Source organism: Manacus vitellinus, unplaced genomic scaffold, assembly GCF_001715985.3.
Source record: "Manacus vitellinus isolate BGI_N305 unplaced genomic scaffold, ASM171598v3 scaffold_54_pilon, whole genome shotgun sequence".
NCBI classification, from domain to species: domain Eukaryota; kingdom Metazoa; phylum Chordata; class Aves; order Passeriformes; family Pipridae; genus Manacus; species Manacus vitellinus.
Genome location: NW_021940645.1, coordinates 2,798,006 through 2,820,979, shown reverse-complemented (window position 1 = coordinate 2,820,979; position 22,974 = coordinate 2,798,006). Strand labels below are relative to the sequence as shown.

General features: G+C 41.4%; 1 protein-coding gene across 2 annotated transcripts; it reads right to left on the bottom strand.

The window, feature by feature from the left end:
- Positions 1–1,388: 1,388 nt before the first annotated feature.
- On the bottom strand, positions 1,389–22,839 carry MMRN2 (multimerin 2). 2 transcript variants are annotated; one of them, XM_018081573.2, is made up of 7 exons: positions 22,517–22,839; positions 11,696–11,818; positions 10,619–10,725; positions 9,011–9,076; positions 7,583–7,756; positions 4,599–6,509; positions 1,389–3,576 (listed from the first exon to the last, which is right to left on the bottom strand). In XM_018081573.2, the coding sequence occupies exons 1-7, from the start codon at positions 22,795–22,797 to the stop codon at positions 3,188–3,190; spliced, it is 3,051 nt and encodes a 1,016-aa protein (XP_017937062.2). In that variant the 5' UTR covers positions 22,798–22,839; the 3' UTR covers positions 1,389–3,187. The 2 variants fall into 2 exon arrangements, with proteins under 2 accessions (XP_017937062.2, XP_017937063.2); XM_018081574.2 differs by lacking the exon at positions 7,583–7,756.
- Positions 22,840–22,974: the final 135 nt, after the last annotated feature.

Sequence of the window (22,974 nt, the reverse complement as noted above, 5' to 3'; positions counted from 1 at the left end):
TTAATATAGGATCAGATATAATCCCATTGATTTCCTTAATCCCTTCTGCAGCTTTATCTTCAGCTTTTCCCAAAACACCCCTTTGGTCTTTCTCAGTGGAGTCAGTGCATTAAGTTCACATCAGCTGTGAATCTGAGCTGGGAGAGGACCACTGCTGTGGGCTGCCCACCTCCTGAGGCTGGTTCCTGAGGGGTGACCTCCATGGTCTTAAGAGACTGGCTTGATGTGCATGTCTGGAAGAGTTTACGTGAATCTGACTGTAGAATTCAGGCACTGATGGATCTATAGAAAGTAAAATTGTTTCTATACGATACAATCAGTCATTGGATTTTGAGTAAAGTAAGGGGGTCATCTTAGTAATGGAAAAGAAAAAAACATGAGGAGACTTTAATTTTAAAATGTGAAGTACTATAAGATACTGACATTCATAAAGCAGCAGAAGGTTCAGTAACAAAATAATTCCATGAAGGCATTAAGATGCACAACTTTCTAGCTTATTACAAAGCTTAGTGGTTTGATCTGGAAATTCAGGAACTTGAAGTATTGGCAATGTTTTCTGGCAGATTTCTAGGAAGTACTAAAAGCAGTTGGAAGCTTGTATTTTTAACTACAAGGCTCAGATTGACAGTACATGTATCTGTATTTTGGAGTGAGCACACATGTGGCCATCAGGCATGTTAGTCTGAGAGAAACTTAAGCAACTTGTCTGCTTTTACAGGCAACTCTTTCTAATGCCTATGGTCAGCTTCAGGTTGTTTTTTGTGTTTGGAAATTGCCCTGTTAATCCACTGAGCCAACCAATAGCTATGTTTTAAATTATCTTCATTAAATTGATTCCTCTGGTCCGTTACCTAGAAATGCAGGTCATGGTGATGTGGCTGCGTTAATCTTACGGAAAAAGCCAAACCACCACCCCCCCAAAAAATGCAAGAAGTGGTTTAGGTGGAAGTTTATGAAAAATCTGGTGTATTACTTCGAAAAAAAACACAACCACGGCTCAATAGCTTAATGATCTTGTTGCTTGACAAGGAAGTCAGTCTTCCTGGCTTATGCAACCAGTAGTGTTTTAACTTTCATTAATTTTTCACTTAAGAGTCTGAAAAGGAGTCTTCCAGTCAAGTGTGTCTTCTTTGTATATGCAGGTGACTAACTTAAGCACATATTTGAAGAATACAAATATGAAAACATCTTTATATTAACATTTTTTTCACTCTGAGGTCAGTGATCTCTGAACTCACCTTGTGTATTCTTAAACAAAAGTAAACTCTGGTAAGTACAAGGACACCAAACCTTTACAAGTCCTGTCTGCTACCTACCATGTCCTTTTCCAAGTAGCTATGGGTTTCATTCCAACTGGGTTTCATTCCAGTTGAAGCTTTCTGTTTAAAAACAAGCAGTGTTTTTAAATATCTGCATATCCCTCATCTGTATTTAACTGTGGAACAGTCTGTAATTGGAGGAGCACTGGTAAAAAAAAACATGTGGGTCACCCCAGTATAGTAGCTTTGTACTGAAAGAACCCAGTCACAGTTTGATGCTGCCCTTCAGTTCTGACATTTCACTGTTTACATTTTTTTCTTCTCTCCCTTCCCTCAGATACCTGAACAATCTGTGGGACAGAAGATGACCCTGAGCTTGCAGGCAGTGTGTGCTGCCTGCTGCAGAGCAGTGTGAAAGGTGGCTCTGTGCCAGATAAACTGGGACACTTGGCCTGTTAATCTCATGTGGAAATCAGCATTGGCCAGGAGGAGGTGGGGGAGAATTTTTCATTGTTTGCTCTGTTGGATTTTTCAGGATGGAGAGTAGCAATCTTCTCACCAACTGAAACTGTTTTGTAGTTTTATTTCAGAAGATATGTGTTGTCTGCTTGTCAAACTGTTGCCCAAAGTGCAACATGTGTTGGTACCAATGGGTTGGGGTTTTTTAAAAATTTTGTAGTTTAGCGTTGGTTTGAATACAAGTAGGTGGGGAGAAAAGCCCTTAACAGCAGGATAGATTTCTGTTAGAAAATGCTACCTTAAAAGGGCACAAATTACATAATAAGAATTTACCTCTTCCTCAAAAATACTTGCAATTTCAAAGTGCATTTCGATTTGGCAAATTTAATTGCTTTAATATTGCTTTGTAAGGTGTTAGGGTAAACAAAGAAAAATACTACAATACTTGAACTTCTTTACAATGAAGATCTTTGGGATGTTTTATTTTTCAGAAGAAAAGCTTAGGACATGACCAGACATGGTCATTTTGAGATTTTTGAAAATTAAAAAAAAAAAATCCCAAGGTTCAAAAATTCTACTCCTTGGTTTACTCTTATTAGAAATGCATATTCATCAATGAGAGCAGACCAATCACCTTGCCTTTTTGTTGTTGGTTTTGCTTGCTTGCTTGTTTGGTTTTAAAATATTTACTCAATGCAGGACTCTGGGCTGAATTCATGATTGTCTTCAAGATTACCTTTAGAAATAAACTGCATTTTCACCAATATTTTTAAATTATTAAGATGTAATTCATCTTAACGTTATATTACTGTTAAATGTTTGCAGTGTAGTTGAAATACAACACAGGCCCAGAAATGAAGACTGGGCCATTTAGAATATTCTTGCTTGCAAATATTAGCATAGAGTGAATCTTACTGGATTTGACAGGTCTCTGCTGGTGTTCCTGTTGTGCACAGACCTAAACACGAGTGAGTTGCAGAAGTTTCCAAGATAGTCTGTGACTGCCTGTGGTCCATAGAGAACTAAAAGGTAAAATTTCCCTGGCTTCTGGGTTTTGAGGTACCATTCACATAGTACCAGAGTTGCTATATGCAGTCCTGTCTAAAAATGTCTTCCTTGCCAGTGGTGGGGGTATTTGCCAAGGGAAAGGAGAAATTACATGCATTCTAAGTGAGGAAAGTCCCACAAAACATTTAGGTGCAATTCTCACAGTGGAAGGGTTTGGGAATGTGTGTGCTGATACATTTGGAGTCCAAACCATTAGCTTTTCACTTGAAAGAAAATCCCATTGCTGCTCATAAGCAACTAATCAAAAGCCAAACACTTCCAGAAAAGAAGCATGAAGACAAACCTAGGGTAGTGCTATGTTTAAACACATGCAGTAGGACTGAATACATCACAGATGAAGCAATAGTGAATGGATCCATTGCATCTATGGAAAGAGATCAGTAAAACATAAATGTCACTATTCAAGTTTTAGATATTAGGAATCCACCCATAGTTGTCCCAGGTGGACTTCTCTTCACCACAGAGCCCTGCAGCACTTCAAAGCTTACTGTCTCCCCCTTCTCCATTTCTGCCATAGCAAAAGTAGTCACAGTGTTTCCATTTGGTGTTTTCCTCTGACTACTTGAGAGAGTTCTTTTGTACCCACGGCTAAAGGAGAGTTGTCCCAGTGCTGGTCCTGAACTAAACTCCACAGAGATGACAAACAGGTAGATGCCTTTATGTGGTGCTTTAAAGTGGCCATGCTCAGGGAAATAACTGTTCCCATAATTGAAGTATGTTTCATTAAACCTCACAGGTTTTTCTTTATCCTTTCCTTCTGAGAATCCCACATGAAATGCCACCAAGGAGTCTGAAAAAGAAAAAGGAAAAGGATTTTAGCAGCAAGCAAGTATTCTCTCCCCAAGGTCATCAGGATGGGAGATAAGGTGAAGCCCTGTCAGGCCTGATTTTTGTGTGCTTCCTTGCAGAGCTAAATGCTTGAAATGGGTATGTGTGTGGGATTAGATCAAATGGTTCCCTGGAAATACCTGAACCACTGCTCTTGGAAAAGTATAAGGTTAAGATCACCCAGAGGAAAAAAAAAAAAAAGTAGCACTTCTTACTGTCCTAAAAATAAATTAGTTAAAAATATGTTCTTTGCTTATTCAGTCTTGACCAAAGTTTTGCAGCACAGATGCCTGAAGGGGATGATTTTTGCTCTGTTATTTGTCCATAACAAGGGCTACAATCATAAAAGCCAATGCTGAAGCTGTGGTGGTTGTAATTACCAGGTCCTTATAGCCACATGTTTACAGGGAAAGGGAACTGGCCAGTCCCAGTGAAGTATAAGCTGAAAACTTGTCTCTGAAGCTTAGTTGTAAGAGAGAGTGTGTGCTCTCTGGTCAGTCTGCCCTGTTCCACTTGTGCAAATTATAGCAGTTCATTTAATGTATCTGTCCACCTTGGGAAGGATTTGGTGCTTTGAGTAAACTTTTCCAGATTCAAATAACAGGAAAAAGAAGCAAGACCAGAAAGCCTAACACTCCACAGCAGCTTACAAAAATGCTACTGCATTAACATGAACATCTACAGACAAAATTGGTCTTCTAAACCTCTGAAGTTGGATTAGTTCGAAGTCCATTTCCCAGCAGCTGTAATAGGTATAATTTTATTGGCCTCCAGCAAAATGCAGCAGAGTACCAACTTGGTTCTCACTCAAACTGCTTTTTTTGATAGAGGGGGAGGACTTAACTAATGTCAGAACTTCTCCCTCCAGCATCCCACAAGGTACCTGGCAGATCTCATAACTAATATGCTCTGTACGTGGAACTTACAGCAGGGTCCAGAAAGAAATTAGACCTGCACATAAGCAAGTGAAAGAAAAGAACATACCTTTTTCCAAAAGTTCTGTGTGCGCTGTATTTCCTCCACTTATCGCTTGCATATTTTCTCTGTGCTTCTCAGGCCTTTTCTTGTCTCTTTGCTTGTCTTGACCTTTCTGTTGCCTTCCCTCTTTTCTGTTCAGCATCGACTGAATCTTTGTAACATCCAGACTTATCTTTGAGGCAACTAATTCTTCGTTACTTCCAAATAGCTTTTTAAAAATCAGCAGATGTTCGTCCAGATGCCGCTTGACGGTTGCTAAATCTGCGGAGAGAATCCCCACAGAACTGTTGAGGGGCTCGATTGCATTTGCTATCGTGTGATTGCAGCAGGGATTCGCGTCACTCCTGGATTCACGACTCTTGATTGCCAGGCTCAGGTGTTTGATGTCGTTCTTCAGAGTCATGATATCGTTATAAGCCGAGCTGTCCAAGGAGTCGTCTTTGGCAGCCTCGTGGTTGGGTTCCATGTGCTCTCTGGTGCTGCCTTGGCTGCTGACTTCGTCTGGAGCAGAGGGCGTTTGTGTTTCTTCTCTGGGGTGGTTGGGAGGTGTACGAGCATCACGATTGTTCTGTTGGCCTCTCTCTGAGAGATGAGATCTCCTTGTAAGAGACTCCAAAGTCACGTTTTGTTCTTGGAGTTTGTCTGAGATATGTCTGAGAGATTCTTGCAGCTCAAATACTGATGGTATTAGGATGCTAAAATCGTCTTCAAACAAGACATCCACAAATTCTTCTTTCAGTAAAGCCTCCAGTGCTACTTCATGCCGCATGGCATCTTCCAAAAGAGAGCCAAAAGAACTGTTGAGATACTTGATGTGTCTATGAATTTCTTCATCTTTCTTCTTCATCGAGCCTATGTCTTCTGACAAAGCTGTGACTTGTGACTGGAGCTGTCTGTTTTCTTCTTGACGGAGACTGAGAGACAGATGGATAGATGGGATAGCTGAGGAGAGCTCTTCAATTTCATTCCTCAGGAGACCTCTGAGAACTGACTCTAAGTGCTTCATATCCTTTAAATTTGACTGTGTGTCTTCAAGGGAATAAGTGATGTTCTTTGAATCTTCCTCGAGTACATCGGTGTCAGAAGATATTCTCTGGCAATTACATTCCTCCATGTACCTCAACAGATCTGAATAGTTTTCCTGAAGGTTTGACAGAGTGTAGTTGAACTCTGATATTTGCCTTTCCATTGCTGCATTGTTTTCTTCCATAATAACTGATTTCTCAGTTAAAGTTATTGTAAGATCTTCTGGCCTATACTTTGAGATATTTTTTTTTAACTCCTTAAACCACCTCTCTAAAACTGCAATATTCTGAAAGGCCACATCTGACTCCATGTAAAGTTCTTTAAGCTGCTTTGCATGCCCTGCCAGAATGTCATTTATTTGTCTGATGGTTGTCTGGCTGTTTTCATCTTTGGGACCATGATGCAAAGAGAGTTCTGTTAAATTTCTTTCCAAAGTCTCCAATTTATTTTCAAGATTGTTTTGGTCTTGTTTCACCTTTGCTATGCTGTTGTTCAAAGCTAAGAAATGGGACTGCTGTATCTTATGAAACTTCTTGAGCTTTGTGTCAGTGTCTGCCTTGATCATGCTGAGATTGTAGTGAATGTTGGCCTGCTGCATGTGCAGTTGGTTCTCTATATCTCTTTTCACCTGATCAGCTCTCACTATGTTTTCTTGGACTTTTGATTCAAATTTAGTTCCCAGCTCCTGGAATTCCTTCTTGGGCACAGAGCTCTCTCGGAATCTTTCTATGCTTCTCTTGTTGGCTTCCACGTCATGGGACAGGTTTCTTACTATGTTGGAGAGGTTCTGTAAGCTTCTGTTGAAGCTTGCCCACATTGGGTTAAAATGTTTCCTTAGAAAATTCTCCACGTGGGGAAACAAAACTTGCTGCAGAAGCCTTTCCTGTGGATCTGTTAACACAGTTGAAAAAAATAATTTAATTAGGTTTAAATTCTGGTTTTAGAACGCAACTTTATCTAACCAGGGTAACTCAAGTATGCATTTCTCTATAGTAGTTGCCATCTTACTTCCCAGATATTTGAACTCATGATATTGACAATTTTGACAATTGCAAAAATAACCTAGTTTTAAATCAAGATTACTGTAAAGCACATGGTGTCTGTGAGTCTGCTGACAACAACTTAGACATGTTGATTTCCCCATTTAGGTCTTAAAAATGATGCTTTTTGAAACCCCTAGACAGGCAGTTTTGCAAGGGGCCATAACTGTCCTTTTTCCCAACAGTTCTTAGTTGGTGAGCCCTTCCTTTTTTCACTGTGTCCTAATGTTGTTCTTTTTCTGATGCTTCACAAAGTTAGACAGCATCTTAACAGCTGAATATTCCAGGCCATGAGTAAATAACTTGAAAAATCTGTGAAATATCTGTACTAGGTGTGACTTATACTAAGGCTTGATTTCTAACATTAAAATTCAAACTTGAGTGCCTTGAAGTTCACTGAATACAGTAGTCTGTATCATTAGAAATTGTTTCTGTAAGCCAGTGGCTCACAACAGTAGGTCAAATTCAGTAGCTTTTTTTTTTCCCCCACTCCTGTATAGGGCAGGAATAATGTTCCTGAGAAGGGTAAAATGTTTCATTTCTTTGTATAAACCAGTCTGATATTCCACACAGGAGAGTATATAGCATGAGTACAGAAAAAGAACAAAAACCACATCTAAACTCTGTATCCCTATAGAAGAAGCCACAGAAGCAGAATAGTAAGATGAACAAATTTTAAATGTGAGCAACCTCTTTATTCTTCAGTTAAGGCATATTCTGAAATTTGCCTTCTATCACATTTCCCATTTCAAGTTACTCTTGGGTTCCTTCATTTGCACTGGGATTGCACCCATTTTTTCTCTCTCTAGAAGCAACCAGCAGACCAAGGAATATCAGGGTATCTTTGCTTTCATGTTTTCTTCCTGGTCTGCCTGGTCTTACAGGGCCTACCTCAGGCTGGTAATTCTGCATCAGACCTCTCACCTGAGTTGCTCTGGTTCACTTCTAACACCATGCTCGTACCGTTGTTCTCAAATAGCCTCTGTAAGTCACCTAAGTTGCTGACTGCTTGATGAATATCACTTTGAAGATCATCCAGTAAAGCCTCATGATTTTGAATGACTTCGAACATGTCTCTGGAATCCACTGATGTTGACACTAGTCACAAGATTGAGAAAACAAAGTCATGCAACGGAGTGCAGCGACCAGGCGACAGGTATTCATACCACACCTCTGAGAACACCTGTCTGCTTTTTGCTCTGAACATTTTACGCTGACATTTGGGGGGGTGTTGGTTTGTGGCACCTTAAATTGTAGTTTCTTTGCAAAGAATTTTTTTGACAGTGATGAAAACGTAATGTATTTAAATATCTGCAAAGAACTTCAGCCACAACAGCCATGATGGCAATAAAATACTCTTTAATTAGAAACGTCCCCATACCATAAAAATGTTTTGGAATACTAACTCCTTTCAAGGCATTGACTGAAAAGATAGCAAGGTTTAACAATCCAGAATAAAAGGAGAGGATGAAAGAGCAATTGAGGCATTCCACTGAGGAATCAGAAGCACAGGGTGTAAGTGTCAGAGCTGACTCATGGAGGGGCCCTTTAACTAATGTTGTTCTAAATAAGCACCTGCGAATTTCAGCTGTAGGTTTCAAAGTACACACTGAGAGCTGCTGAAACTGCTGTGTTCAAACTGTGCTATCCCAAGGGCTTCTTACCCTCCAAGGTTACCTTTGACCTTTCAATCTCTTGTTTTATATAATTCAGTCGTGCAAACCAGCTGCTTATTGGTTCAGTGCTGAGAGCATAATGTAAAGAAAACTCTGCTGCAGTACTATGCAGTACTATGCTGTGGCTAATTGCTAAAAGATACTTAATAGCACTGCAAGCCACACCGTTCCCCAGGTGGTAAGGGACAGACCTTGGTACTCAGATTGGTGGGTTGAAGTGCCTGAGATACAAATCTATGGTACCTCATAACAGTAAACTCAAAGCTACTGGGAGGCTGTTCTAAAACAGCATTTCTAGTGGGTTGTTTTTCTGGTAGAATTGTGAGCCTGGTGTGCTTTCCTGTGAATCCACTTGGCAGAGCAAGGGGTTAACATCCCTGGCACCGAGAGATGTAAGGCTCTGGACCAGCTGGCATTCCCCATTGGTATCACTGATCACCAGCCAGCAGACAGCTTTGAAACTTTGGGATGCTTTGTCTTGAGCATTTGTGTAGTGTTCTAGCAAAAGCCCTCATTTAAGCCAATAAACGTATTGTTTCAAAGCTTTCACAAATGATGCTTTCACTAGAGAGATTGTCCAGAGTTCATCAGGTTAAAATGATTAAAATAACTTGTTCTTTCTGATCAGTGGCTGAGAGGTAAAAGGGTGACAAACAAAATAACTTCAAGCACATACTGTGGTTTGAGAACTCTTCTTCTCCTCCTTCAATTTCAGTTCCTGGCGCCGGAATAAAATTAGGATCTGCAATTGAGATGTGATAAAACTGTGAAAATGTTTTAGATGCAGAAACTACTACAATTTAGCAAGACAACACAGAGGAATTTCATGTGTAGGGTAACAGATGTGGAGACAGGATTCATGGGGAAAGACCATCTTGTCTGGAGAATTTTCTTTCCCTGCACGGACTTACAACATTGCATACATGGTAATGCTGTGCAGTAACGTGGGGGTTTTTTACTCATGCCAAGTTATTGGTCCTAAGGAATTAGTCTATTGCAAATAGATGCCATTTTTTTTTTTCCTTTTCTGGGAGTCCCACCTAAAGATCTGCAAATTCCTCTTCCCTGTTCCACAGTTACCTGAACGTTCTGGTGGCACCAACAGTGAATGATGAGATGATGATGGAGGAGCTGCTATTGGTCAGTGAGTGTAACAAAAGAGAGACTAAACTAGAAGCACTGCTTTTGGTAGTATCTTTCCAACATTAAAAATGAAGTTCAGGCTGAGGCACCACATAGAGATAAATCTACAAGTCAAAGCTATCTGTGAAGAAAAGCAAAACCTACAGAGACTTTTATCTGTGGAGTCTGTAGGCGAGTTAGACGTGAAAATTTTCACACGTGCTTGCCTTTTTTATTATGGTTGCCTTAATTGCTAGAGGAAATTATCTTTTATCCATTTGAATTCCCTTAATTCCATTTAAATTCTTAAATCTGTTTTAATTCCACTTTTCAAGTCTTATTTGCTAAATCCTACCAATGCTATTTTTAAACGACCATTTAGTTTTTAAACCACACTGTCTCCCCTCTCTTTTATTTAGCAGCTGCACAGATCATAGAGTCATTGGATGGTTTGGATGGGAAGGGACCTTAAAGACCACCCAGTTCCAACCCTCCCACCATAGCAGGGAACCTTCCACTAAACCAGGTTGCTCAAAGCCCCATCCAACCTGGCCTTGAACAGTTCCTGGGATGGGGCATCCACAGCTTCTCTGGGCAACCAGTGCCTCATCATCTTCATATAAAGAATTTCTTCCTAATATCTAATCTAAACCTGCTCTCTTTCAGTTTGAAGCCCCTTGTCCTGTCATGCCCTTGTAAAAAGTCCCTCTCCATCTCTCTTGCAGTCCCATTGGGTACTGGGAGGTGTGATTTCCTGAGCCACATAATTTCATCCTATGAACTGACCACGGGGGCATTTCACATACTAGTGTAGCTTTCTGATGTCTCCAGTTTCTACCTAGAATTAGGTATTCCTGGATGAACTTGTCTAGATGGACATCTGGCAGGCTCCCCTAGCAAATCAATATCTTTCTCAATGTGTAAAGATTACAAAGGTTGCTGTTAACAGAAGAATACATAGCTCATGCTAATTAACTACTAACTTCAGATGATTACAACTACTTCTTATCTCAAAGTATCAGTGATTTGGGGCATATCAGACCAAATAAAACAAGGCACCGATTCTGAAAAAAAGGCAAAAGCAAATAGACAAACTTATTTTTTGCCATTGTGCCTGGCATTTAGTCGTTCATTCTCACACTTGTTCTCTAGCTTTCCTTACCAGGCTGTTCACAGTCCTTGCCAATAAATCCAGGGCAGCATTTCCACTGCAAAGACTTCAAAACCTTCTGTTTCACTTGGTAGACTGGCTTCAGAGCTGTCCTGTACCTGTGGAGAAACAGGCTGGGTGTCAGATTGGAAGTTGTTGTCAGCGGGTGGCACTTGGGTGCCAAGTGTGTCAGAGATGACTGGGGCAGAATGCAGTTAAGAAACTTGTCATAATCTCTGTCGCTGCTACTTGGCAAAGCATATGGGCAGCCCACAGCAATTGTTCTTTCTTACATAAGATTATTTTTCAGGATTACTGTTTACAACTGGAGGGGTGTGCACGTTCGTACATGCAGTCAGAGGCTCCAGTGGTCAGCCTCACAGTCACCAAGGAAGAGACAAATTTGTTAAAAACTCCCCTGGGCATAATGATGAAACTTTTTTTGTTGTTCAGAGAAAGAGAAGTTAATTGTATTAGCAAATAACAAAAGCATTTTTGCAACCAAATACCTACGCAGATGTGAGGGCGTGTAGATGATAACTAAATATAATTTAACACTTCAAAAGTGTGTGTGAGTCCAGCTTAAAAAAAGTGTGTGTCTCCCAGCTTCAACTATGCACCTTAAGATACACTACTGGCTTTCACTAGTACTCCTTGGGCAGCCAGACCTTGTGAAAGAACAGTGAGCATCTGGGGATTTGCAGTTCTCTGACTCCTGCCATGTAAATGGTCTCTCTGATGGCCACAGACAGAGAGATTTAAGTTATGTGTGTATATTATGACCTGAGAATCATGGAAAAGGTATGGTCTCTGTATGTTTTCTGAACATGTGGGAAGATATGAAAAATTGCTTAATCATCTTGTAGTCCTGTACTTGGTGGCTTGGAAAGGCAGTTGTTCTCCCAGGTTACTTAAATGCCTGATCACCTTTAGGTACATAAATGCAGCCCTACATCACTTTGGTATTAAACTGTGTCGATGCTTTAGTTCTTTTTAGAATGTGTCATTCAACACTGCTGAAAACATCATTTAGACACGTCAGAGAAAATTCTGTTTTCTTCAGTGGTTTTATTTATTTAGGATACTTACATGATCTTCTGGCAGTCAGGGGTTCCATTTGGACAGGGCTGTTGGGAGTTGACAATGTACTTCTCCTTCATGCAGGCTTCTATGTATGTCACCAGCCGGGACTGCGTGAAGGAACACCAGTTCCTAGCGGAAGAAAGACGTGGGAGAAGAGTTTGAGGTAGATCTTGTTGAGTCTCTGGTTGTAACAGTGCCAAGGACGAATGAAATGCAGAAGGGCCTTCTATTTTTTATGTTTTCTTTTTCCCAGCTGTATGATGAGGAAAGCGGAAAATGCTTCAGAGCTTCTCCCTCCACTCCCAATTCATGTGTTTTCATTTGAGATGTTTATCTGAGTCTGTAAGGAAGGGGCTGATTGTCTGCACTTTGATGCATTAGTTCCATTTCCAGTCCTTTCATTTAGGAGGAGAAATTTCCAACCCATGATAACCTGCAGGTTAATGTCACTTTAAATGTCAAATTGCCTTTCTAGGCATGTTGCCATTTCAGATGCCTGATGACTGACTCATCAGGTTGAGGCAGACTGGTTCTGAAAATTTAATCCGGCATAAACTCCATTAATAATGTCTTCCCAAGTATTACTTCTTCAGGATAATATAGTAATTGATTGGATTTTATTAATTAAGCCAGCTTTGAAATAATTTCTCCTGTCACCTGCAGGAAAATGATACTGGAAAAAAAAGAGGCTTGTTTGCTTGGGGTTTAGTTTTATGGTTCTAGCAAGGACAAGTGAGTTTTAGTAGTCTGATTAATTTTCCAAGTAAAAATTAAATAGGCAGCTATTAATCCCAGTGTGTAGGTGAGCCTCTTCCTTTTCAAGAGTTTAAAGTCACGACTTGGAAGGGTACTGTTGGCTGAAGTCTGATGGTTAAAATCCAAGGCCAGAAAGGGCAGGAAGTGAGGGGTAATAACTATAATGGAAACAGCTGAACTTTAGGCAATATATTTTTAAGTGGGAATACAGGAACCAAATCTCTGACAATCAGCATATATGGAAAAAGTTTGCCCCTGTGAGAGAGTTGCTGAAACAATGGGGAACCGAATCCTGCCCAAAAGCAGAAGCTGCGACCACGGCGGCTGGGCAGCCAGGAGAAGGGGAGGAGGCTGCAAGGAAGCTGGAGGCATCAGGATAAAAGGGCAGACAGCCCAGGCTAGCTGGGAACAGTTCACCAGGCTAGCTGGGAACAGTTCACCAGGCTAGCTGGGAACAGTTCACCAGGCTAGCTGGGAACAGTTCACCAGGCTAGCTGGGAACAGTTCACCAGGCTAGCTGGGAACAGTTCACCAGGCTAGCTGGGAACAGTTCACCAGGCTTGCTGGGACGTAGCCTGTTGTGCTCCCCCGTTTCTTAAGGAAAATGTGACTGAAATTTCAGCAAGCACTCACACGAGCAAAACTCTTCATCTCTTAGAAGCAAGGGCAGGAATGTGGCAAAGCCTACAGCACTGGGAGAGGAAAGGAAGCTGCTGCCTTTGTTGCAGCTTCAAGCCAAAGCAACTTGTTTGATGAACTGTAGCTTTAAGGTCTTTGCAAGTTGTTGCACCTATGACCAATGGGGGTCTTGGTTCTTATGGTACTGAACCAGAAGACAAATCCTCAGTTTTTTATTAAAATACTGCTCTTTCATAATCAAACACTCTGCTCGTGTCACTGGGCCACTCAGTAAAAGCCAGCAGACCAGCACACATGCTCTGGTGACATCTGTCTCCAAGGTGTGCCTAAATCTGCCAGGCTTTATAAGGCCTGCAGTGCTTTTCAGCAATTAGTGTTCAGTTAAATAACTCTGAAACAGAGACCTGGTTTGTGCCTGGGCTTGGGCTGTCCTTTCTCATGTGCTTGGCAACGCATAGCTGGGAGAGGCTTTCCCCCCTCAGATCCTCTCTGCTTTTTTCTTGGGGAAATCAAGTGCCCAGGCACTGGAGCCTCCCTGGTATCGTTGCTAGGTGCAGGATTCCTGGCTCTGCCAGCAGGATGGCTGCCAGATCCAGGCAGGAGTCTGCATTCAGTATGGAAACCTCCTTTTAAAACAGGATTCTTTAGCTTTGGGGTTTTGTTCTTTCCTAATGAAAACAATCCCCACCCTATGAATCATCATCTGGGCTGATTTTATTTTTTTTCCCACAACATGCAGCTCCCAAACAAGTCCTTGGAGTAATTTGAGCCATATAGAGCTGGGCCAACTGTTCACGTGAATCAACTTGTGTGAGCAAGAATTAGGCACTGTGTGACTGTGAGTGTTCTTGCTGTATTGCACACAAGGATTTCTTTTCAAAACATGTTAGTGTTGGAGGCACCTGGTGGCTTCCTGCTTGTAGAAAGGGGTTATCTTCTATTAGAAATTGTGTCAGTGGTTGATCCCAACTTAATGCCTGCTTTGGACAGTTACTGGTATTATACAGAGTGAATAGCATGAGAAAAAAGGGGGGGGAAATTTGATAGATTCTCAATAAAAACTTCCTTTAATGCTGGTCACACTTCTTTATGTCCAATTTTCTTTACTATCTGTTCACTAGTTCTCTCTCATTTGATTTTAAAAGCTTAAGATCAAATCTATGGAGCTGAAGGGCTGCATAATATTATGTTTTGGGTTTAATCACAAAAACCTTTAGTGGTTTTGAGTTCCATAAAGCTTATCAACATTTATTCTTTCCTCAAATAAGTAGATAAGGCCTGTAATGAGCTGCAATATAGATACACGTGCCCAAAGATGAATACTTCTATTGCAGTATTTTTTGCACATCTTGTCAAATGCTTCCTTTAAGGAAACTTTGCTATCTGTAACTAAAAATACTCCTTAAGTGCATTAACCTCTAGGGAAAATACGTCATTCTTTAATGTTAGGTGCAACAATATAAAACACTGAGAAGGGCTTGATCTAAAGTTCAGGGAGGCTAGCAGGACTTCTGCTGGCACCAAAGGCTCTGAGTCAGGCTATGAAGTTTCAAAGAGCTGCTCCCTCACAAATAGCACTTTCTTTCTCCAGCTGGCTCCTGGAACACAGCAGCTTTGTGTTTGTGTTCTGCTGCTGCATTTTTTTCTCTTTGTAACTCTGTCGCCTCATTCACTGAGTGTATAACCGACTTAACACCCTCTGCTTTTATTCTCCTTAATACAGTTTCCTTTTGATGCAAGCTTCTGCTGCCAAGGAGAGAGAGGAACAGAAAGGAGCTGCTCATGTGAGGAGAGCAGAAGAGCTTTCTCTCCAGCCTGGTGAATGGTGAAGTCTATCACAGTGCTGCAAGTCAGAGCACCGCTTGAGGGAGCCCCAGCAAACTCAGGGCTGCAGATGTTTCGTTTGTTCAGTAGCTTTTCCTGCTTGACGTTCCATGCAAATCAATCCTTTTTTTTTATGCCAGGAAAAAAAGTATTTGAATAATTTTCTTTGCTAGACTAGTTGGGTTTTTTTTTCCCTAGGCTTCATTCGAATTATGAATTCATCTTACTGAATGGAGCCTTCACTTGCATCTATCCCCTTATGCCTTGTTTTGAGGCAACTGTATTCTTACATCTGAGGTTAAATATATCTGATGACAAAGCATTCTGTTTATAAATAAAGTGCAGCAAATGTAGGTTAGCTCAAGCTCTTTTTATTTGAAGCTTTTAGGAGTTTAAAAACGGATATTAAGATGATCTTCTCCTTATGCTGGATAATACTTCTGCTTTTACTGAAACATAGCAAAATGCAAGCAGTTTTTTCTCTGTTTCTAGGATTAGGCTGGGCCACATTATGTCATAGCAAACAAAGTAAAACCCACAGAAGCAGGAGATAAAGTTAGATGGCTGCTCTGCAGTAATTGGTGCTCTGCTCAGATGAATACAGGGTGGTCTCTTTTCTTCAGACACGGACAATTGCAGCATGTTAGTGAGTGTGAGTAATGCTCCCCAGCTCAGCTAGGCACTTACATGCTTTAGTTTTCTTAGTGACATGTTCTCTTCATTGGCACGCCAATGCATAATTTTAGATCTTTCCTAGGTCACTGGAAATTTTGCCTGAACTAAAGCTTCAGGGCTTCAGGATGTTGGGGTTTTTTCTTGGGTTTTGTTATTCCTTTGGCTGTACTAGTACAACTGAGTTGTCCTTCACACACCAGTTTCCTTAAGTTTCTATTCTCAAAGAAGCGAGTTTCTATAATTACTTTGAAAACTCCTGTCCAGCCAGTCCTGTGTCTGTCACTGACAGTGTGCAAAACTTTTCAGGACCACAACACCTCCCTATACAGCACAAAAGGCATCAGATAATCAATTATTGCTTCTTAAATGTGCTACAAGAAGACAGTAGAGGACTATGTTATTTCAATTTAAACATATGATGTTCCACTGACTTGTACAGAACAACTCCTGATTTATACCAGTTGAAGTAGAATAAAAGAGTGAGGCTTTAGCTGTGAAATAATCTGTTGGGTTTTTCCCTCCATGCAAAGTTCTCACTGACAAGAAAAAGCAGCCTCAAAAAACAGAGGTAAAGTACCACGTTTAAATTAGTCTAACCTAGGACTGTGCATGTCAGTATTAAGACTGACATATCTTTTATTTCTTATGGAATGCAGGAGGTGTTCAGCTGCTGGAAAAGGTGCTGCCTCTCCAAAGCAGCACACTGTGCCACTGGGGTTTTAATTAGCAGACAGCACGTGAGGGCTATTGATCTGTCAGTGAATTTTCCAGCTCTTCCCAAGCAGCCAGCAGCCCTGTATTAGAATCAGACAGGAGAAATTCTCATATTTCTCTATGTTTCCCTTAGACTGAGTAGAGCTCCCTCTTGGGCAGGGTCTGGGATCTTCCTGTGACTCAGCCACCCTTGTTTTCACTGGGTGAATGCAACTTTTCTTCCAACAGTAGTGCCACTTAGTCTGTTGAGATAGTCTTGTCCTGCAGAATGTCCTAAGAACTCAGTGCAGTGAAGGCTTTCAGAGCAAATCCAGTGCTGAACCTGAAGCCTCACTGGGAGCAAGAGTTCAAGAGACATCAGGCTTGGCTGGGAGCTGGTTTTGAGCCAAATCCAACTGTTTTACAAACTACTTCAGAAAAATAAATGCAAGAGGTTTTTCCTCTTCAAAAGCATCCACAGCCATTACCTCACTTGTATTATCCTCCCTGCAAGAGAAGCTCTACAGCCTGTTCAGAGGGCAGCTTACACTTGGATTTCATCCTTTGATTCCTGCAGACTGAAGTTTTCCCCTAGTGTAGCCTGATCACTTGTCAGACCCTGTCTGGAAGCAGAAATTGCAGCCAGTGGCCACCTACAAGCACAGCTGTGCTGATGCCAGTGAGTCAAAAATGTGTGGGAAGACAGACTTCCCAGATGTCACACTCAGGGTGCAGGCAGCGTGTGCCAAGGTTTGCCCTGGGCATGTTTTGGGCTTGAGTGTGGTTTGGTTCAGGGTTGGCCACTGATCACCCATTCAAGGGCTGCTGACCTGCACATGTAGGAAGGTGCTGGATCCACATGGTGACAGTGCTGATGGTGGTTTTGTGGCTGTGCTGAAACAAGGGATCCCTTGCTATCTGCTGAAGGAATTAATTGCTGCAGCTTGGAGTAATGAGCTGTGAAATAAATCAATCCCTTGGGCACAGAGGGCTCAATAACTCCTGTGCTGTGTGCAAGGAAGCTGTCATTTGCATCAAACAGGCTAATGGGGAGCTGTTCCACCTGCAGCTGGGCAGCTCAGTGACAGCCAAATATTGGAGATTCCCTGAAGGCCTGAAAGGAGCCAAGTGCCCAACTTTGATAGGAAACCATTGCTTCTGTTGATGTACTTGGCACTGTGATAGCTATTGTTGAGCACTCAAGTAGTTCCACTCCTTTGCAGGATGTCAGGGGCTGAAAATCTCATTTTAGCTGCATTTAATTCCAAAATGTTTTATTTTAAGGATATGTTCTGTGCCCCTTTGGTGGGAAATCCCAATATCCCATAAGCTTCCTACAAAAGCCCCTGCCTTGTTTTGAACAAATAGATGAGTCAGTGTGAAACTGGTCTTAATTAAATCAACGTATTCTTCCTGTAAAAGCAGACAAAAAATAAGCTATTAAGACTGAACATTGTTCTGACTTTCCTTAGAATGATTTGGGTTTTCTCTGCTGGTCTACACTGAGGAGGATAGTTCTATATTTTGACATACTGGGTAACCATGAGAAGAAGCCTGCTTCTTTGTGGCTTCTTGATGCTGAATTACATAAAGAGATGAGTGTTTCAGTGAGATAACAATGCACCTGGTTGACATCAGGAAACCTTCCTCTAATCAAGGGTGACTTCACAGAATTGAGTGTCCGAAATTCAAACTATGTTAATGCAATTAAGGATTTGCTTAAGCTGAAGATTTCTGCCTTTCCAGTAGATCAGGTGGTGGTGGTTGGGGATTTTTTCCTTTTGTTTTTCTTTTTGTAATAGTGAGAAATATCCCAGGAGATAATATCAAGTGTGTGTGTGTGTGTGTGTGTGTGTGTGTGTGTGTGTGTTGGTGTATTAAAGAGAAAGAAGGAAAAGTAAACTACCTACCCAGCTGCATGGCAAATCCAAAACAGGAGCTACTTGGCAATGATTGCACTTTTGGAAAAACAGGGGAGTTCTGTGAGACTTTGTCACAGGCAGGGAAAGCATCTGTAGTTGCTCTCCTCCTTCCCTTTTCATCACCACAGTCCATTTCTCCTCTACTGTGTGAGCCATTCTTTTGGGAACCAGCTCCATCAGCAGAGGGGGAGGGTTAAAAATAAATTCTGCTTTTCCTAAGATTATTTTTAACCTGGAATGCTTGAGTGATCCAGTTTACAGTGTTACTTGACAGACAGGTCAGGCTAACTGAGGGTACAGGCAGCTTTGGGCTTTGCTGTCAGAGCTAGCATGTGCCTTTTATGTGCTTCATTTGTCCTGGTTTTTTTAATGAAATATGAACACTAAGTGCATGAAACCTGAGTTGTGAGCCTGACTGTTCTTGATGTTGCAGGCATGTGGATTTCTCATGCTTGGTGCTGAGAAAAGACAGGAGCACTAATGGTGCTTCAGTGCAGTGCTTGATTAGAGAATCTGTTTGTAGGGAGAGAAAACAAGCCCTTCTAAATGTAATTACAGTAGGGGTCTTTCCATGGATCTCTGCTCAGAAGAGGTAAGCTCATGGCAAGGGCATATATAGACAAGATGGCATGTTCTTCCCAGGGTCAGGAAACCTTTCCTTTCAAAGGCTGTCACTGTGATCCAGGCCCACAAGCAGCCCCGTGGAGAGGGACGTGTGTGCCCAGTTCTGTCTGCCCAGGGCTGAACTGTACAGCTTCAGTACCTGGATACTCCTGTAGCCCTATCCCTCAGCATCAGCTCCCCTGAGTCAGCTCAGCACTGTGCCTTGTTCAGACCTCAGAACTCATTACCAAGTATTTGGAGGAAGTGGCTCTAAAGAAGGAAAAGTCTCTGAGATGGCTTGTCAGCTTAGGGGGAGTTTTCACAAGCTATCAGGTGTGTCAGCCACATTGCAGTTGTCAGGACAACAATAGTAGTGTCTTCTCACTGGTGTATTTATTATCCCTTTCAATATGACCTTATCAGACAGCAGTTGGATTGGTTACACCTAGTGGTAAGAATTAGAGGGGGTGATGAGCTAATGCAAGCTCTTATTTGATATTTGCTGGGTCACTTTTAGAACTTCCTCATGTCTGGTCATGTCCCAGGCAGCTTTTCAAGCCTCAGTGTAGCTGCCTGTATCCACACACAGGAAAGCCACCAGTAACAACAGTGTCCCTGTGAAGTTCTGCATTAGGCATCTATTTAAGGGAAACGAAGAATGAAATATATTTAGTGTCTGGTTTGGGTGTTATGTATTGAGAACCTGTTTTGCTGTTCTTACTCTTCACCTTCCATTGCTAAACCAGATGCTAATATAGTCCAGCAATTCTGGAGTACAGATCTCTTGATTTCCCTTTTTAATTCTGCTGAAAGTTTGGGTGCGTGTGGATCCATTTACCTCAGCAACAGAATGAAATATCTAAAGTGAAACCAATCAGCTCATATGAGACACAGCTGCTGGGGAGAAAAGCAGAATAAAAAGGTGATTTCCTTTGGAAAAATGGCCTCTTTTGATAGTTTTGATTTCTGTAAGTAACACGTACAAGCATTTGTCCACTTGGAACATGCAGAGCTTCTCCTTTTCGCTCAGGCACGAGCAACAGCTGAGATGCTAAACTGTCAAGTAGTTCTTCTAAAGAGTAGTTGAAACAAGAGGATTATTAGCCATGTATTTCTCTTTTTAAAAAAGTCACCTAAAGGCCAGTGACTTCTCTGATGATTTTTATCTTTTAAAACTCTTAAATTTATAATCTTGTTTTTCTTAGAGGAATCAATCAGCAAAATAACATATCCAAGCACTTGAATGGTATCTATTGAGTCATTTCATCTTACATGGTGAAGCAGAAAACAGAGGATTCTGCCTGACTAATACCTTGGACTTACTAGTCATGATGGTCTCAATTATTGAAATAACAAATAAACAAATAACTGCAATGTAAAAAATAAGACTATACATTTTTAAAACGGTAAGAATATTTTGTAACAACCACTATTCCTTAGTGGGGAAAATAATAAGAGGTTGAACACAACACATCTAATTTTTATTTTTTTAAAATAACGAGAGTCAAAACTTTTCATAAAGTTACCATAGATTTTTGTTTCCTAGTTCTGAAAAGAAAGTATTTTCTTATTTCAAAAGCAAAGTATATGTAAGACATAATTTTGGTAGAAAATTATTCTCCACCATCCTGGGCTTTTTTTGGCATGTCTTTTGCACTTTTGGGGGCATGTCTTTATCTCCTTATATCTCTTCATTCCTGTGTAACTCCAGATAGTTTTCCTTTTGTTCTCTCCCTTAGAGATATAAACCCAGTTCCTGGTTGTTTTTTTCCATGGAATGTGTCACACTTTTAGGGAGGAAATACCAGATTCATGACAACATCTTGTCTGTGCATAGCAGGGTAGTGCAGCCACAGCACCTGACGTGCACTTGAGGACTTCACACTCTGAAGGTACTTTGCTTCAACCATTTGCAATGACTTTTACAATCTGGAGTGTGGTTACAAGGGGAACTGTGTTGTCCCTTCTTACTCACACTCTCTCCCCTCTGTTTTGGACATAATTCCTCTCAAAGTCTCAAATTTCTTTCATGAGACCTCCCAGCTGCCTGGGCCTGTGTGTGCTGTAAGTGTGACAGCTCTGCAAAAGAACAAACACCTTAAAGCTACTGCCAGGCTAGATTTGAATCGCCTGTAGTCATCACCATGGCTTCATAATTGGGAAGAATTATGATTTAATTCATTATGCAACTATGTCCATAAAAGAAGGAAGTATTTCTCTCCTCAGGAGGAAATTAGGATGAGTCATAGCTGGTGTTGAACTGAATTAGACAAGGTGGTGCTGAACAGAGTCACATACAAAGGAAGAAATCCTGATTAGGGTGGTACATTACAGCAGCTTGCTGACCTAGGATGCACCTTTTTACACCATTGAATTTTCATAGTACTTGGAGTTTTCAGAATGCTTTTGGCATTTTAACCAGCAATCAAATGATTACCACCTTGCAGTGTAACTTGGAAGCCCAGAACACCACTTAGGCTTTGCTGCCTTCTTTTGACAGTGTCTGAAATGCGTTATCCAGGAGTTGATTAATTAACAGAGCACGTCATTACCCAACACTACCCATCATGAAACTGGAAGTGAACACTTACAGGCTCTAGAAAGTGACTTGGGGCTATTGGTGGGAGGTACAGATTTGTGGAAAGATGGAGTATGAAGGGCAGCAGGGTTTTAATACACTCATCATGTTACATGCAGAGGGGAGGCCTTAATTACATGCAGATGAGATTGGAAACAAGACTGCAGAGTTTAGTTTGCCTGAAAGGGAAGCATGACATGAGCAAAGTTTTATAGTCTCTTTCCATCTCCCTTTTTTCCTTTCTCAAGAGCATTTAAAGGGAAAAATACAGGGCATCCTAAAGCACTGAGCTGTGAACAGCACTCAGTGTGCTGCTGTTTCAGCTCTCCCAAACAGGGCTCTGCAGTACCCATCCATCAGGGCTATGAAAGATTCATTCACTGTCCTGCTTGGTTTCCATCTGTTTTAAACATTTAGAGACCTACTTACAAGCCCTGTAAAACCATACACAAATCATAGGGTTTGGGAATGTTTCTAGTGAAGTACATGCCTTTTCCACTCAGGATGGCTACTCTTCTGCTACAGATTACCATGAAAAGCATTTCACTGGCATGAAAACCTTTTGGGGGGAAGGGCGTGTGGAATCTGTAGTCATACCCATGCTTATTTATTATTCCTTACTTTGTTATATTTACTCCTCACTATTTTTATTTTGTTAATATCCTGCCATGCTCTTTCCCTCTCCATTTCCAAGGCCCAAGTCTGCAGGCAGGCACATTTTGCTGATGGGCAGAGGTTGCTACAATCAGCAAAAATAATCATCATTGGTTTGCGATAAGAAAACATGAGTAAATTAACTTCCTCTAATACTGCTTTGCCAGAAGTAGAGTTCTGTTTTGTGGTGCTGCAGCAGAGCTGGAAGGCTTCACATTTGCCAGGTGTGCCCAGACCCCTAGCCCCATTCTGCTGTCTCAGACTAAGCAAAGAGCCCGTCCCATCTGTGCTTCCATCCTCCACAAGCGATTCAGCTTTCTGTTTGTGTAGCTAAAGCATTTAAACTGCTCCTGTTTGGATACAGATTGACCTCTAGAATCTAATGTATTTTAATGAGGAACTTCTATTGAAAATGGTCCTGCATCAACAGGATATAAAGGTATCACAGAGGATTCACAGAGACAGACACACTGGGGTACTTACCCATTTCGGGACTGTGGGCTCGCAGCTTCAAAATCCCCTCTCTCTTCCTGGTGTGAGGAAATCACACTTGAAGGGTAATCTTGAGTATCCTCCCTGAGCCCTTCTGCCTCCCAGTAACCTTCTTGGTGTGACAGAGGAGTCCTCAGGGGGTATGCAGAGGTCTCATAAACTCGTGGCTTTGAGCTGTGCCCCGAACCATCATGATGTCCACGATGGTCTGAGTGCTCCACCAGCTTTGCCAACCCTATTGTATTACAGAGCAGCAAAAGCTTCACCAGCATCCTGGGGCTTTTCCCACCCAGTTACACCTGTCTCTTGTTCTTTCCTCTGAAGCTCAGCCCGAATTAATTCAGAAATGCCCCAGCGATTTTCTTTAACTGGAAAGTTGGAAGAAGGAAGGAAAAAAAAAATGTTGTAACAAAGAGCGGAAAGAGCTTTCGACCCTCCCAGCTACTGTG

Bases quoted from the DNA above. Each gene is read 5' to 3' on its own strand.
- MMRN2 (XM_018081573.2), bottom strand. From the start codon at position 22,797: ATGCTGGTGAAGCTTTTGCTGCTCTGTAATACAATAGGGTTGGCAAAG. The intron at 11,819-22,516 runs GTAAGTACCCCA...TTCTTCCGCTAG, and splicing joins AGCCCACAGTCCCGAAATGG to GAACTGGTGTTCCTTCACGC. The intron at 10,726-11,695 runs GTAAGTATCCTA...GTTTCTCCACAG, and splicing joins CCTGACTGCCAGAAGATCAT to GTACAGGACAGCTCTGAAGC.